This window comes from Nannobrachium achirus (assembly GCF_963921795.1).
Source record: "Nannobrachium achirus genome assembly, chromosome: 13".
In the NCBI taxonomy this organism is placed as follows: domain Eukaryota; kingdom Metazoa; phylum Chordata; class Actinopteri; order Myctophiformes; family Myctophidae; genus Nannobrachium; species Nannobrachium achirus.
In genome coordinates, this window is record NC_137833.1 from 52,699,087 (window position 1) to 52,714,078 (window position 14,992).

General features: G+C 40.7%; 1 protein-coding gene across 1 annotated transcript in view; it reads right to left on the reverse strand.

Annotated features, from left to right (window-relative positions):
• Window positions 1-11,015: 11,015 nt before the first annotated feature.
• Window positions 11,016-14,992, reverse strand: part of LOC308296953 (cone cGMP-specific 3',5'-cyclic phosphodiesterase subunit alpha'-like) — a 30,467-nt gene continuing 26,490 nt past the window's right edge. Inside the window, exons 21-22 of the mRNA XM_080740311.1 lie at window positions 13,461-13,611; window positions 11,016-12,949 (exon numbers count right to left, since the gene is read on the reverse strand). Coding sequence (XP_080596437.1) covers window positions 12,912-12,949; window positions 13,461-13,611 — 189 coding nt within the window. The 3' untranslated portion in view covers window positions 11,016-12,911. The remainder of the gene's footprint in view (window positions 12,950-13,460; window positions 13,612-14,992) is intronic.

Here is a 14,992-nt window from a genome sequence, read left to right on the forward strand (position 1 = left end):
GCTTATTGTCCTTCTATGCGGGTACAGTTGGAGGGAAATCCAGTCATAGTAAATAAATTAAATTCGTAGGAAAGGAGTAGTAATTACTACTCCCATATAGGCTGACACTATACTCTTTAAAGGAAGAGTATAGTGTCAGCCTATCTGGGCCTATATCGACTATTTAGGCCTTCTGGTAATTATTATCACATTATTGAGACCGAAGGTCGCAGTTTACCATGAGACATGTCACAGCTTGTCCTCGTGTAGACGTGTGTGTATTTTAACAGTCTGTGGGTTGGTTCCCTTGACACATCACTGTGACATCACAGGTGAAATCACAAAATGTAAAAGTCCATATGGTATTACCCAGAATCCCTTTTATGCCAAGATCCCTGATGTCATCGATAGGCCCTATATATCACTGGCCAGATGGCCAAGACATGGCCCATCTCTGTGTGGCTGGTTCAGATAGGGATCTCATGTATGGGCATAAAATATATTGTATGTCGTGATGTCATGGGAACCACTCTAACAGAATCCCTTTTATGCCCATATATGGAGATCCCTGATGTCATCAATATTAAGCCTATAACAGGAATTCATATGGGAATGCCCATATACAGTGGTGTGATATGGATTTTAGAAGTGTGGGTCCTCTAAATTCATGACGTCATGCGTGCACGCTGTTTTTATTGTTAATTAGTGTGTGCATATGAGGCGCGCGTGCGTGCAGCAAAATAAGTGTGGGCTCGCTGAGCCCACGCGAGCCCATGGCATCTCACCCCTGCCCATATATGGAGGAAGACAGCGGCTGGTTCAGACAGGGATCTCCATGTATGGGCATAAAAGGGATGTACTATATACAGTACCTGGATCTCCATTTTTGTATATATACTTTATTGCGTTAGGCCCGCTATATCTTACAAGTTTTCTTCACTTGAAGAGAAACTCAAATTGAGGTGTTGTGTTACACAAGGTTGTTTTTTATTGCTACACACAGCATTGCACAGTAATGTCCAGTTGCCATGGTGACGGGAGGATGCAAATGCGATCTCACCATGGTCTATGATGGGGGGTGGAGGGGGGGGGGGGGGGGGGGTTGGGGGGGGTTGGAGGTCATTATAACTGACAGCTGCGCTCTCCAAAATGAAATGGTTTCTCTAAAGGGACAAAGGAGCCATCAGCATATCGGAGGAGAGCATCTTTGGCACCTTTCCTCCGCAATCCGACACACACACACACACACACACACACACACACACACACACACACACACACACACACACACACACACACACACACACACACACACAAACACACACATACACAGGGGCGTCACAAGGGGGGGAAAAGTGGGACTGAGCTACTAGGGCCCAAGGTGGAGGGGCCTTAATTATTTTATACTTTAGTGCCGCGCTGTGAGCTTGTATATCTGCTATATAATATAATATATATTATAATATGTATTTTTTAAGCGAACATTTGTAACTATTTAAATGTTGCTTCTGGGGAGTCCCTGGAAGTAAATATTTTGAGATAGGGGTCTGCGGGCCAAATATCCCTTCACATGAAAAGGTTTGAGCGCCACTGACATAGAAACATAGTTTTTTTCAAAAAACCTTAGAAGGATTTGAAATATTCTAAGACTTGCACACATTTTCACGATTTTTCAAAAATAGCAGATCTACAAGCTCACAGTTATAGCTTGCAGGCCTGGCTATATCTGCTATTTTTCAATAGTTAAAGCACAAAATAATTGAAGTGGATCCTTGTACACAGGGCCCAGAATTTGGTGCGACACCCCTGCGCACACGCACACGCACACACACACACACACACACACACACACACACACACACGCACACGCACACGCACGCACACATTCACACACTATCACTGGTGATTTCACAACATAGCCCACATAGCCCACAACATTGCCATGGTAACGACAAAAATAGAGGCTGGTTCTCTCTCGGCTGTTTTTTTTTTTTTATGGGAATGTTGTCGCTTGCTGTGCTGATGTGTGTCTGCAGCTGAGCTCACCCCAGATCCTCCTGGGACCACTAAAGGCAGGCAGCGGCGCATTTACATTTACTCAAGTACTGTACTTAGGTACAATTTTAAGGTAGTTTTCATTTAGCCTCTCAATTTGTCTATACTTAGGCCTAGTAGGCCTACTTGTACTGCATTCACCACATCTCAGATAAAAATATAATGCTTTTTACTCCACTTAGTCCGCTGAAATTATTTGTAAACTTTATTTACTACTATGTACTTTTACATGTAGATTATTATTACAAAACATAGGCTACGTTAACCACTTAAGACATCTTTTATATTTTGGCTATCCAAAAAATGGTTTTGGAAAATGTCTGATGATGATAGCTGAAAATAGCTTAAGCTCAACCCAACGCTTTGTGAGCTTACATATCAGCTATTTTCTAAAATGTTATGACTCATATTTGAACAAATTTGAGTACTTGTATATATTCTTTGAGGCAAACGCTTTTGTACTTTTACTATTTGAATTCAGGACTTTTTTTTAACTTGTATCTGAGTAGGCTATTATTTTCTTTTTATTGTTGAGTAGCCTAAATAATCAGAGTGCTTCCTCCATGCATCACTGGCTGTGCTCTGCTCTGAAACAGCCCAGTCAGATTCCTCTGGGAGCACTAAAAGGCCTCCACCATCTAATTTCTGGAGCCTCTCGGGCATTGAGATTAATATGTTTGCACACAGGGCTTGGCAGGCCTGCTGCAGTGCTTCCGACCATTCTGGGAAGAGAGGGGACGCAAAAACAAGGGCCTTTTTAAAAGCCCTCTGGGTACAGAAAACACAGTGCAGCGCTGGCTCTTCCAGACCCCCGCCTCCCTCTCTCTTGCTCCTAATGTGATTACACACTTGATATCCAGTGTCTGCTCGTGTATAGCCTTCATGATGCAATTTATGAAATGGATAAGGCCACAATGTTCATGTTAGGACTGTGCATCAGGGGCTCTCAAACACCTCTGTAAATAACTGTCTCATTGAAGGCACCCCTAACTGTACAGTAGCCTACCTTACATTATGTAAACTGTACAGTTAGGGGTGCCTTCGATGAGACATAAATGTAAGTTACATTTATATCAAATATGTTGATGTTATTGTTTTCATCCTAAGATACAATATGTCACGGGGAAAGCTTGAGAGAATATCTGTTTCCATTAATTTAGAAAATAACTTTCACTTTCATTGGTGTTTAAACACCTAAATTCACCAAAAAAGCTTGTAGATCGTTTATTTTTGCTTAAGAGACTTGGTGTAGTGATAGTGATGTGAAGTGATATATTGATAAATTCCAAATATTATCAAAGTATACTGAGGCACCCCTACTTAAAGGAGGACTTTGCCACTTTTCAACCTGTCTTCATATAATAGGTCCTCCTCACTAATGTTCATGATAAAATAGCAAAAAAAAAATCTACACAGTCTGGGTCTCATAGGAGAGCTGTGGGCGGGTCAAATCCATCCACCAGTGACATCATCGTTTGACAGATTCTTTTTAAACAATATTTTTGAAAAAATATATTTTGATTTTTATTATCGCAAGAACAATGGCTTTGGGTCTCCTATGAGACCCAGACTGAGTAGAAAAAGATTTTTTGCTATTTTATCATGAACATTAGTGAGGACCTATTACATGAAGACAGGTTGAAAAGTGGTGAAATCCTCCTTTAAATCCACCAAAAAAACTTAGATTGTCTATTTTGCTTAAGAGACTTGGGGCCATATTATGATCCAGGTCTTATGCCTTATTAACTTCTTTGCCTTTTTTTTACTATTTTGTTTTTGTTTTTGCAAGTTCACCACGTGCAGATGTAGATCAGCATTTGAAGTATTTAAAAATGCTTTTCAAAATAGTGAAAAAAAAAAGGTAAAGAAGTTAAGGCATAAGGCATAAGACCTGGTTCATAATAGGGCCCTTGGTGTACAGTACTGCTGTAGGCTGAAAAAGATCTCACCAAGTACAATGCATCTCAGGTTAAAGTGGTTAACCTGAAGTGATATATTGATAAATCTCAAAGTATATTGAGTCACCCCTATAATATGTCACGGCACCCGCTTTGAGAAACCCTGCTGTAGGCTACAGTGTGAGATGGTCCAAAGTCATGCTGTTGGCTCTAGGAAGTGAGGAATGTGAAGGATGGCTAAATCTATTATTAGCTCATACCTTTCAGCCTGGCTGGACATGCCATAAATGTTAACCTAAAAATAGTGAGAAGAACAGATTTAAGACTCACAATGTGAGCCTGTGGTATCAGATGTTTTGGTGTGACACCATCGAGGAAGTCTAAAACATGGCTTAAGTGGTTAAAAGCATCCACTATGAGGAGGTTACTTACTTTATTTACAAAGATAAGTCACAGAGAGGAAGAGTTGAAATGGAAAAGAAGACATTTAGCCAGACATTAATAACATATTATTCTATATTCTACTGCACAAAAAAATGGAAAAACACAGCAGGCAACTTGTCCAGAAGATCGATGGCTCTCATAAAATGCCACCATTCATCATTAGAATAGAACACAGACACACTCTCCCCTGACTTCCTAGTCTTCTTAGCATGCTAGTTCATTTCAGTGGCTCTCAAATCATTGTCAAGGAGCCCCATAAGAGAACATGTGTGTAAATGTTTGTAAAAATGATTCAACATTTTCCAAAGATAGCAGGTCTACAAGCTCACGACGCGTTCACAATTTTTGAATAGCCAAAATATAAAGCAGGGTTAAAGTGGTTAAACTGATTTTTTTAAAGGGATATTTCACTTTAAAAAAACGTTTGGTCATTTTATCATCTAATCAGGCTTTTATGAACACCCTTTATATTTGATTTAAATGTTATCAGGCCCTCCAGGCCCAGGGCCTCTCCCCATACACACCCATTGTAACTTCAAACTCCATTTTTTTAACCATGATAGATTCATTAAAAACACCCATTATCTTTTTGTGGTGACTCATACAGACCGTGTTTTTTCAATTACTTTTTTCATTTATTTTTAATAATTCTTTGGGAAAATGGAAACAAATGTAATACAATAAAACATTTTTATGATAAAATGACCAAACCTTTTTTTGAAAGTGAAATATCCCTTTAACTATGATATTGCTGGGGACCCCCTGGAACTGCCTCAAGGACCCCTTGGGGTCCCCCGGACACCACTTTGAGAACCACCGGTTTTGTGTGGATCATGTGATTTAAAAAGGCCTTGAAACCGTCCCTGGCTATAGCGTTACTATTTTGTGGCAAAAATTGTAGATTTACAAGCTCAAAAACATAATGGCAACGTGGTCCATTGTGAGCTTATGCATTGTGAAGTTATTTTCAGCGAAGATATTTAGTGTGTCGAGTGGAAGAAAACAGGCAGGCACCTGGTATAGAGCCCTGAGGGGCCCCGGTCAACTAAGTCATTTGTCACTCTTGTTTTGTTCATAACATTATATTAGGTGAGCATGAGAAGAAACAACACATCCAAACCCAAAGAGGCAGTCGCAGGTGCTACACAAAGAAAGAAAACAGTTCACACATTAAATAGGGACAGGATTCCTGGTTGTGTCAAGTTTGAGCTTTTTTGGACAACAGTGTGCGAGCTGTTTTCTTTCTTTTGCAGCTCATAACATTATTAGGAACATGAGACATTTGGTCTTGTGGGAGTGGTCAGAAAAAACATTATTCAGCAGTAGCCCATGTTGCCTTCAGCTGCGGAACCTGGCTTCCCCACTAGAGGGCAGTGTAGATCCAAGGTTTAGACAAACTGAGTCCGAGTTGGTCTGTGTTTTGCTGTAGTATTTCTTCTTCAAGAGAATGTAATATTCCTCTTTCCTCAAAGTGGTCGTACAGGCAGTATTCTAACATACATCCTCTGGTCACTAAAGACATAATTAGGCCTCAAAGAAAATCCTTATTTGATATTATATTGATCTAATAGCTAGTGTTAGATTTATGTTGGGGTAAGAACAACACATTTCTAATCACACCCAGACACAGTATATTCTTTAAATGCAAGATATTGGGTTATGCCATATCCAATGTCTCATCTAAAAGCTAAAAGAAAAAAAGAAAAAGAAATGTTACCACTGCGCTCTGACTCAGACTCCTCTCCTCTGGTGTGATCTCCTCTTAGACCAATAACATTTAAATAGGTGATGGGTCACAAGTTCACTTCTTTTATTTCTTCTCCATGTTTTTACAGTGAGGGAGGTTTTGGCTATCCAGCCCTCGTCAGTCAGACTGACGGAATACTGACCATGAAACTGACATGATTCTGACATGATACTGACATGATACTGACCATGATACTGACCATGATACAGACCATGATACTGACATGATTCTGACATGATACTGACCATGATACTGACATTATTCTGACATGATACTGACATGATACTGACCATTATACTGACCATGATACAGACCATGAGACTGACATGATTCTGACATGATACTGACCATGATACTGACATGATTCTGATATGATACTGACCATGATACTGACATGATACTGACATGACACTGACCATTATTACTGACCATGATTCTGACATGATTCTGACATGATACTGACCATGATTCTGACATGATACTGACCATGATACTGACATGATACTGAGTCTGACCATGATACTATCATACTAACATGATAGGCCTACTAACCATACTAACCATGATACTGACATGATACTGACCATGATACTGACATGATTCTGACATGATACTGACATAATACCGACCATGATACTGACCATGATACTGACATGATTCTGACATGATACTGACCATGATTCTGACATGATACTGACCATGATACTGACATGATTCTGACATTATACTGACCATGATACTGACCATGATACTGACATGATTCTGACATGATACTGACCATGATACTGACATGATTCTGACATGATACTGACCATGATACTGACATGATACTGACATGATAATAACATGATTCTGACATGATTCTGACATGATACTGACCATGATACTGACCATGATACTAACATGATACTGACCATGATGCTGAAATGATACTGACCTCATCTCTTGTGTACACTATCACTGTCACAGTGCTGAGGACATAACCTCGTGTTGTGTACACTACACTGTTTAGGCCACTGCTCTCACAGCCGACTAATCAGCTCTTGAGGTCAAAGCAAGCAGTGACCAGTGACCACACGTCAACATATAATCAGGAGGTTAATTAGATTACTGGACACTTACTTAGGCTACCGTAACTGCATGCTTTCCCACTTTCATTCAGCTTGCTGATATTTGCCATTATGCAAGTTTGTAAATCATTTTCAGGTCATGTATATTTATTCTCGCCTTTCCTCTGCAGCATTCAATACCTGAGCTCTCCTACGACGCCGCACAACGCATGAGCCTTTATGAACCTTAACCCTAACCATCCTGTCTGGCATTCATATTTTAACTTCTCTATATTAACTACTGCTCTGCAGGCCTACATGTACGTACAGTGTAAAATCAAAGTAGTATGAGTGACATGAGTGATCTGGGCAGCTTGCCCCAGGGAATGTGCCAAGCTCAATAGGCAACAATGGTAGTTTGAGAACTTGAAATGGGACTGCATAATGATCTACTTTCACTTTTAAGTAAACGTTTCTATACCAATACTTTTTTGTCCTTTTACTCATGAATAACATTTTTAATTCCAGACTTTTACTTGTAACAGAGTAGGTTTCCCACCTCTGGTCATGTGCTTGTAAGTTGTTTACGGTGCACATGCATACAACACATACATGTGCATGCCATGCGTTTGTATGACCCTCTCATGACGATGACGTGTCATAATCCTCTATGCTGCAGGCAGATATGTGACGGTGTGTGTGTGTGTGTGCGTCATATGAGAAGATCCCCAGAAGATCTGCAGCAGATCCCGTTCTGCCTCCTCCTGCTCACATGGAGCAGCATTTTAAAAAAAAGAAAGAAAAAAAAAAGACAAAGAAGAATGAAAACTTAGGCCTACTGCATGCCACTTCCATGAGGGCAGGAAAAGCTATTGAAGGTCATTTTCTGTGGGATGTTTCAAAGTTTGCTGGTAACAGCATTGTTGGCAGTGAATCTCTGGTACTTCAAGCTTCCTCAACAAACATAATAATGAAACAATTACAAAGAAAAAGAGAGAGAAACAATGAAGAAGTTTCAGCTGTTGACATGATGGGTATTTGTGCGTTTACTTTTAGATATATAGTTAGGCAACAGACACCAGAGCAACTGAGCCGGCAGCAAGACACCAAGGTGTTAACATAGTATAGTATAGGCCTATTCCTTGCTAAAGAATATGTTTGCTTTGCCATCATGCTATACAAGCTGCAAATTGGATATGAATTCTTGCAGTGCAGTGAAATACCCACAGTTGTCAGAGAATATCCAGTTAATAATAATATGTATGTGTGTGTTTGTGTGTGGTGGGGGGTCCCCCCCAGTTAAGCTATGACTGAGCCAGGCAGGGGATTAGTGTTGACAGGTGGCATGTTGAACTTCATACAGTAGTTCATAGTTTCAGTTACAAAAGACTGGCAGACGCGTCACAGAGGCTTAGCTCAGCTTTGTGGACTAAACAAACAGCACTGAGATACTGACGGCACTGGAACGGCACCTCCCTCCACAGACCAGCTAGGACGCACCTCGTCTCTGCTCTACTTCCACTTAACAACAGATCATAGTTGTTTGTGGAAAAAAAAGTGTATTTCACAAATTCCATTCAACGATGCAATGCATAAATCACAGTGTTTTTAATAGTTTTACCAGTGCAATGTAGTTTTATTTAAGTATCATGGTCAGTATCATGTCAGTATCAAGTCAGTATGATGGTCAGTATCATGTCCAATATCATAGTCAGTATGATGGTCAGTATCATGTCCAGTATCATAGTCAGTATGATGGTCAGTATCATGTCCAGTATCATAGTCAATATGATGGTCAGTATCATGTCCAGTATCATAGTCAGTATGATGGTCAGTATCATGTCAGTATCATAGTCAGTATGATGGTCAGTATCATGTCCAGTATCATAGTCAGTATCATGGTCAGTATCATGTCAATATCAAGGTCAGTATCATGTCAGTATCATAGTCAGTATCATGGTTAGTATCATGGTCAGTATCATGTCAGTATCAAGTCAGTATCATGGTCAGTATGATGGTCAGTATCATGTCAGTATCATGGTCAATATCAGGGTTAGTATATCACAGACAGTATCATGTTAGTATCATGGTCAGTATCATGGTCAGTATCACATTAGTATCATGGTCAGTATCATGTTAATATCATTGCCAATATCATGTCAGTATCATGTTAATAGCATTGCCAATATCATGTCAGTATCATGGTCAGTATCATGTTAATATCATTGCCAGTATCATGTCAGTATCATGTGAATATCATTGCCAATATCATGTCAGTATCATGGTCAGTATCATGTTAATATCATTGCCAGTATCATGTCAGTATCATGTGAATATCATTGCCAATATCATGTCAGTATCATGTTAATATCATTGCCAGTATCATGTGAATATCATTGCCAATATCATGTCAGTATCATGGTCAGTATCATGTTAATATCATTGCCAGTATCATGTCAGTATCATGGTCAGTATCATGTTAATATCATTGCCAGTATCATGTCAGTATCATGTGAATATCATTGCCAATATCATGTCAGTATCATGTTAATATCATTGCCAGTATCATGTCAGTATCATGTGAATATCATTGCCAGTATCATGTCAGCATCATGGTCATTATCATGTACAGTATGGTGCTTCCCTGTCTTCTATGCCTCTTTCTGTGATACTTCCCTGTCATCTACGGTGCTTCCCTGTCTTCTATGGTGTTCCCCGTCAGGGTCGTGCAGAGAATGTTAAAGGGGCACTTTTGGCGGAAATGCCGTAATAGTTGATCTACAAGCTCACAGCGCCTCGCGCTGCAACATGTTGTGAGCATGTAGATCAACTATTTTCGGTGCGAGGCACTGCACTTAACTAAGTATAATCAAGTCTTTCCTGGAGATGTGGCGTACATGTCATGGATTTCTACACAGAGAGGGGCGATTCTTTCAACCCAAAAAAAATGTGCATTGAAGTTACTCAGAGTTTGGAAAAGGCTATTTTCTTGAATGCTGCTGTCGGGTAATGGAAAGGGGGCATTCGCATTTATTTCACCATAGTAAAAAGCTGCATTCATGCGTTTTACAGACGGGTAAAAGGCAGCCCCTGTGGTGCTTCCCTTTCTTCTATGGCAGTCCCTGTCTTCTATGGTGCCTCCAGCAAGTCTGTATCATATACAGCAGGGGTCTTCAACGTTTTCAGGCCGAGGACCCCTTAGTTGAGAGAGAGATGAAGCAGGGACCCCCACAACCTGTTAATAGATTCCATATAGTTTCATTGTTTGACAGCACAATCATCAGTGTATTTTGGATTCATGTCAATTTCTGTTTTCAGATATTTAACCACTTGAACTGTCAATACTTAATAAACTTGACCTTTTACTCTGTACTTGGTCTGCTCTTTTTCCCCTCTACACCAAACCTCTTGCCAAAAATAGCCGATCTACAAGCTCACAACGCCTCGCAGCGCGAGGCGTTGTGAGCTTGTAGATCTGCTATTTTTGGCTAGAGTTCTCAGAATATGGACGCTAGGATTAAAGTGGTTAATATAAAAAAAGGAGAAAAAGGTTTCTACCACACAAAGATTTGGAGGACCCCCTGTAGTAACTCTGAGGACCCCCTAGCGGTCCCGGACCCCCTGTTGAAGACCCCTGATATACAGTATACTGCTTCCTATGGTGCTTCCACCTCCTATGGTGCTCCTGCGGTGATTCTGTGTCATGGTGCCTCTGTTAGTATCATGTCACTATTATGTCAGTGTCATGGTAAAATAAAATGCCTGGGTTTCCGAGGCTAGTGTCATGGTAGAATAGCACTCAAGGCTATAACACACTTCATTCAAAAGGCTCAATACACCAAGCACTGAAAATGTATTCTTTATTTCTTAATTCCTTGTTCCTTACATTCACCCATATGATGCTAGTGCATAAATCAACTGAGATTATACATTCAGTATGTGATGTGTCATAGTTCTTTTTTTGTATGCTTGCATACCAAACTGTTTGCATGATAAAATACTATACAACATTGTCATTTGCTACACATCTCCCAAGTCACAACATAAACAATCTTCTGCAGTGAGAAACTTTGAACAAATAAATAAAACGCCATGTGTTTCAAGATTAAGAAAATAAAATGTGATTATATATTTTTTGCTTCACACCTAAGCAACAACAAACCCGTCACACAGCCAGCCTTCCCACAGGAAGTGCTGTCCAATAAGTCCTGCATGTATTTAGGACACGCAGCGAGCAGTATTTTTACTGTATGTAAGCGGGGTCTTAAAAAGAAAAGCCCCGTGGCTCCAACTGGCTTATAACCAAATCCAATTGTCAAATCTTCTTACATCTCTTGACCATTTGCTAACGGAGGCGTGCATACATACTGCAGGCTTGAAATATTGAAAGGGTAACTTTACTGTCATGAGAAGGTAAAAGAAAGCACAGTCATATTCCGAAGACTGCGTGCATTAGAAAATAAAAGCGTATACACAGTACCACCAATCGCATCGATCTTTTGATCTGATACAGTACATTTTACTGCAAATGTTTCAATCTCATGATACCCAAAGTGAATCCCAGTCTAGCAAATCCAACTATCCATAACAGTGTATTATATAAAATATATATATATTTCTACTTTATATATTTCTATATAAAGTTCCATTCAGTGCAGTTTGTTTTAATTACAAGGTCTATATACAGTACAAGAGTAACGCTAGATTGCCATTATGAATGAATATATACAGTACAAACCAGACTTTCATTCCATTACAATTAACATTCTGTGTCCGGCGTTCGCTGTCCACACCAAGCAATACAAACTATATTGTTCACGGTTGTCGTCCTTGTATTTGTGACATGGATGGCCCTTTGACCCTTTTGATTACAGCTTAAGAAAAAGAGGATTTCTTTGCGCCACAGCCTCTCTGCCATGATGTGGAGAGAGGCTGCAATCAACTTCCACACTCCCAGGCATTGGGGACTCAGTCTTATGTGTTCAGTCTTTGGTCTCTCACATTCACATACAGGCAGGAGCGTCACAAGGGTGGGGAAAGTGGGGACTGAGTTACTAGGGCCCCAAGATGGAGGGGCCTTAATTATTTTATACTTTAGCTATTGAAAAATAGCAGATATACCCAGGGGTGAGATGCCATGGTCTCGCGTGGGCTCAGCGAGCCCACACTTATTTTGCTGCACGCACGCGCGCCTCATATGCACACACTAATTAACAATAAAAACAGCGTGCGTGCATGACGTCATGAATTTAGAGGACCCACACTTCTAAAATCCATATCACGCCACTGGATATAACTGTACAAGCGCAAACTTGTAGATCTGCTATTTTTGAAAAGTTGTGAAAATGTATGCAAATCTTTGAATAATACTGTATGTATTTTTTAAGCGAACATTTGTAACTCAAATTCCGTCCGTGGAACAAATTATTTTGAGATTTTGAGATAAAAAAAAACCTTAGAAGGATATTCAAAGACTTGCACAAATGTTTACATTTTTTTCAAAAATAGCAGATCTAGAAGCTTGTATATCTGCCGTTTTTCAATAGTTAAAGCACAAAATAACGTGTAATAATGCGTTCCCAGTCTAAGCCGGGGCCCGCAGTGAATCCTTGTACTCATGGCCCAGAATTTGGTGCACCGCCCCTGCATACAGGTACACATCATCACGCACATTCTGCCTCTCTGCAAACATTCGTTAAGTGCCACCGGGCGGGGGTGGGGGTGGAGGGGACGGGGGCTCTAGCAGATGACGCACGTCTTGGACTTCCCTCCCTCTTCTGTAAAAGAAAAGAAAGAGAGATTTAGGGAGATGTACGTCGGGACCCTTCTGTTCATGAAACACAGGAGCAACGTTACAAAGTTGTTTGCGCTGGCGCTAGTTTTCCCGCGTAGCCAGACAATCACGGGATCTCATGCCTGCTAGTAGGGCTGTTGACATTCCTCATACATTACATTTGAATATTGGTCTTAAAAATTGGCCCGAATATCAAATATTATAATTATTAATAGTATTATTACACATTTTTGTCCAGATAGAAAATGACTCGTCATTGTTAAAACATATATGTTTATTTGTCTTGTCAAATAAACACACACACACGCACGCACGCACGCACGCACGCATAAGAATAAGATTAAAATAAACTAAAACAAGCAACTAACACAAGTTAGAAAAAAACAAAGACAAAAACTAGGAAAAAAAAGCAAAGCAAATCAATTTGGGTTTTCTTTACACGAAAATGTTTGAGAACTACTGATTTAGAAGGCCTTTGTTCAATCTCAACGTACCTGCTTCTCCGCCGCCTTCCAGTTTTTTCTTCTCGTCTTCGATGGCCTTCATCTTGGCCTCGTGAACATCCGCCAGCGCTCTCCACTCTTTTCTGTTGTTAGTCAACCCGTCAAACATGGGCTGGATCTCCTTGTGGAACCTCGCAAACTCCTGAACGCACACACACACCCAACCAGGGAAGGAAGAGAGGTGGGGGAGAGAGAAGGCGAGCGATTGCATCAGATATTTCACAGGGAAACTGAACACAAAGCACAGAGAGAGAGAGCTCAGTGGCCTTGTGGTTAGAGTGTCCGCCCTGGGACTGGGAGGTCGGGGTTCGATCTCGGCCGGGTCATGCCAAAGACTATAGGCCTAGGATTATTGACTGCTTTAACTATTGAAAAATAGCAGAGCGTGGCACCGAGTGCCGCGCTGTGAGCTTGTAGATCTGCTATTTTTGAAAAATCGTGAAAATTAGAATTTTGACCCCATTCTATAAGTGTCTTTTGAATCCTTCTAAGGTTTTTTGAAATAACCTGTGTTTATATGTCAGCAATCTGGCCAGCCATCGTCAAAGAAAAGGTCCTTCAGTTAAATGGAGCTCAGTTGGTCTGATCTTGAGAGACTACCATGTCAGTGGTTCTCAAACCTTTTCATGTGAAGGACCCCCAAAATGATATTTATTTGGCCACGGACCCGCATCTCAAAATATTTAGTTCCAGGGACCACCCAGAAGCAAAATTTGAGTTACAAACGTTCGCTTTGAAAATACATATTCAAAGATTTGCACAATTTTTCGCGACTTTTTTCAAAAATAGCAGATCTACAAGCTCGCAGCGCGGCACTCGGTGCCGCGCTGTGAGCTTGTATATCTGCTATTTTTCACTGGTTAAAGCATTCAATAATTCTAGGTGAGAATGGGTTAAAATGGGACCCAGTGCCTCCCTGCTTGGCACTCAGCATCAAGGGTTAGATTGGGGGCAAGTCCCTGTGACATACTAGTGTTCTCGGGAAACTCGTGGCTTGAGTAGAGAATAAAGTTCACACACTGGATCTCAGCTCTCCTTTGTTTTTATTGCCGTTCAACACTTCAATCAAACGATCGTCATTAGGAATGGATTGATGAAGATCGTTTGATCAAACGTATATGTCGAACAGTAATAAAAACTAGAAACTAAATTTCGAAGAAATTGTTAAGTGTGCCTGCAACTCGCCATGTCTGTGCAACTTTGTGTAACGGTTAGCGGTTAGCATTATTGGTTAGCAGTTAAAGGATAGCATTTAGAGGATAGCATTAGCGGCAGCGCGTAGCGTTAGCATTGGCCATAGACATAGAAAGATAGTCGCCTAGCTCCTTTAGCTCTGGGGCATATGAATCGCAGGACTCTGCGACCGGTTGTTTCCGGTCGTTTCCCACTTCCATGTGCGTCACAGAAACGGAACTTGGTAGGCCAATCAGAGGCAGGTGGGGGCGGGGTTTTTCATACGCAGCCTCTAAGAACAGCTGAGCCGCGCAACTTCGGACCTGGATGGAGACGTGCCAATAAAGCTC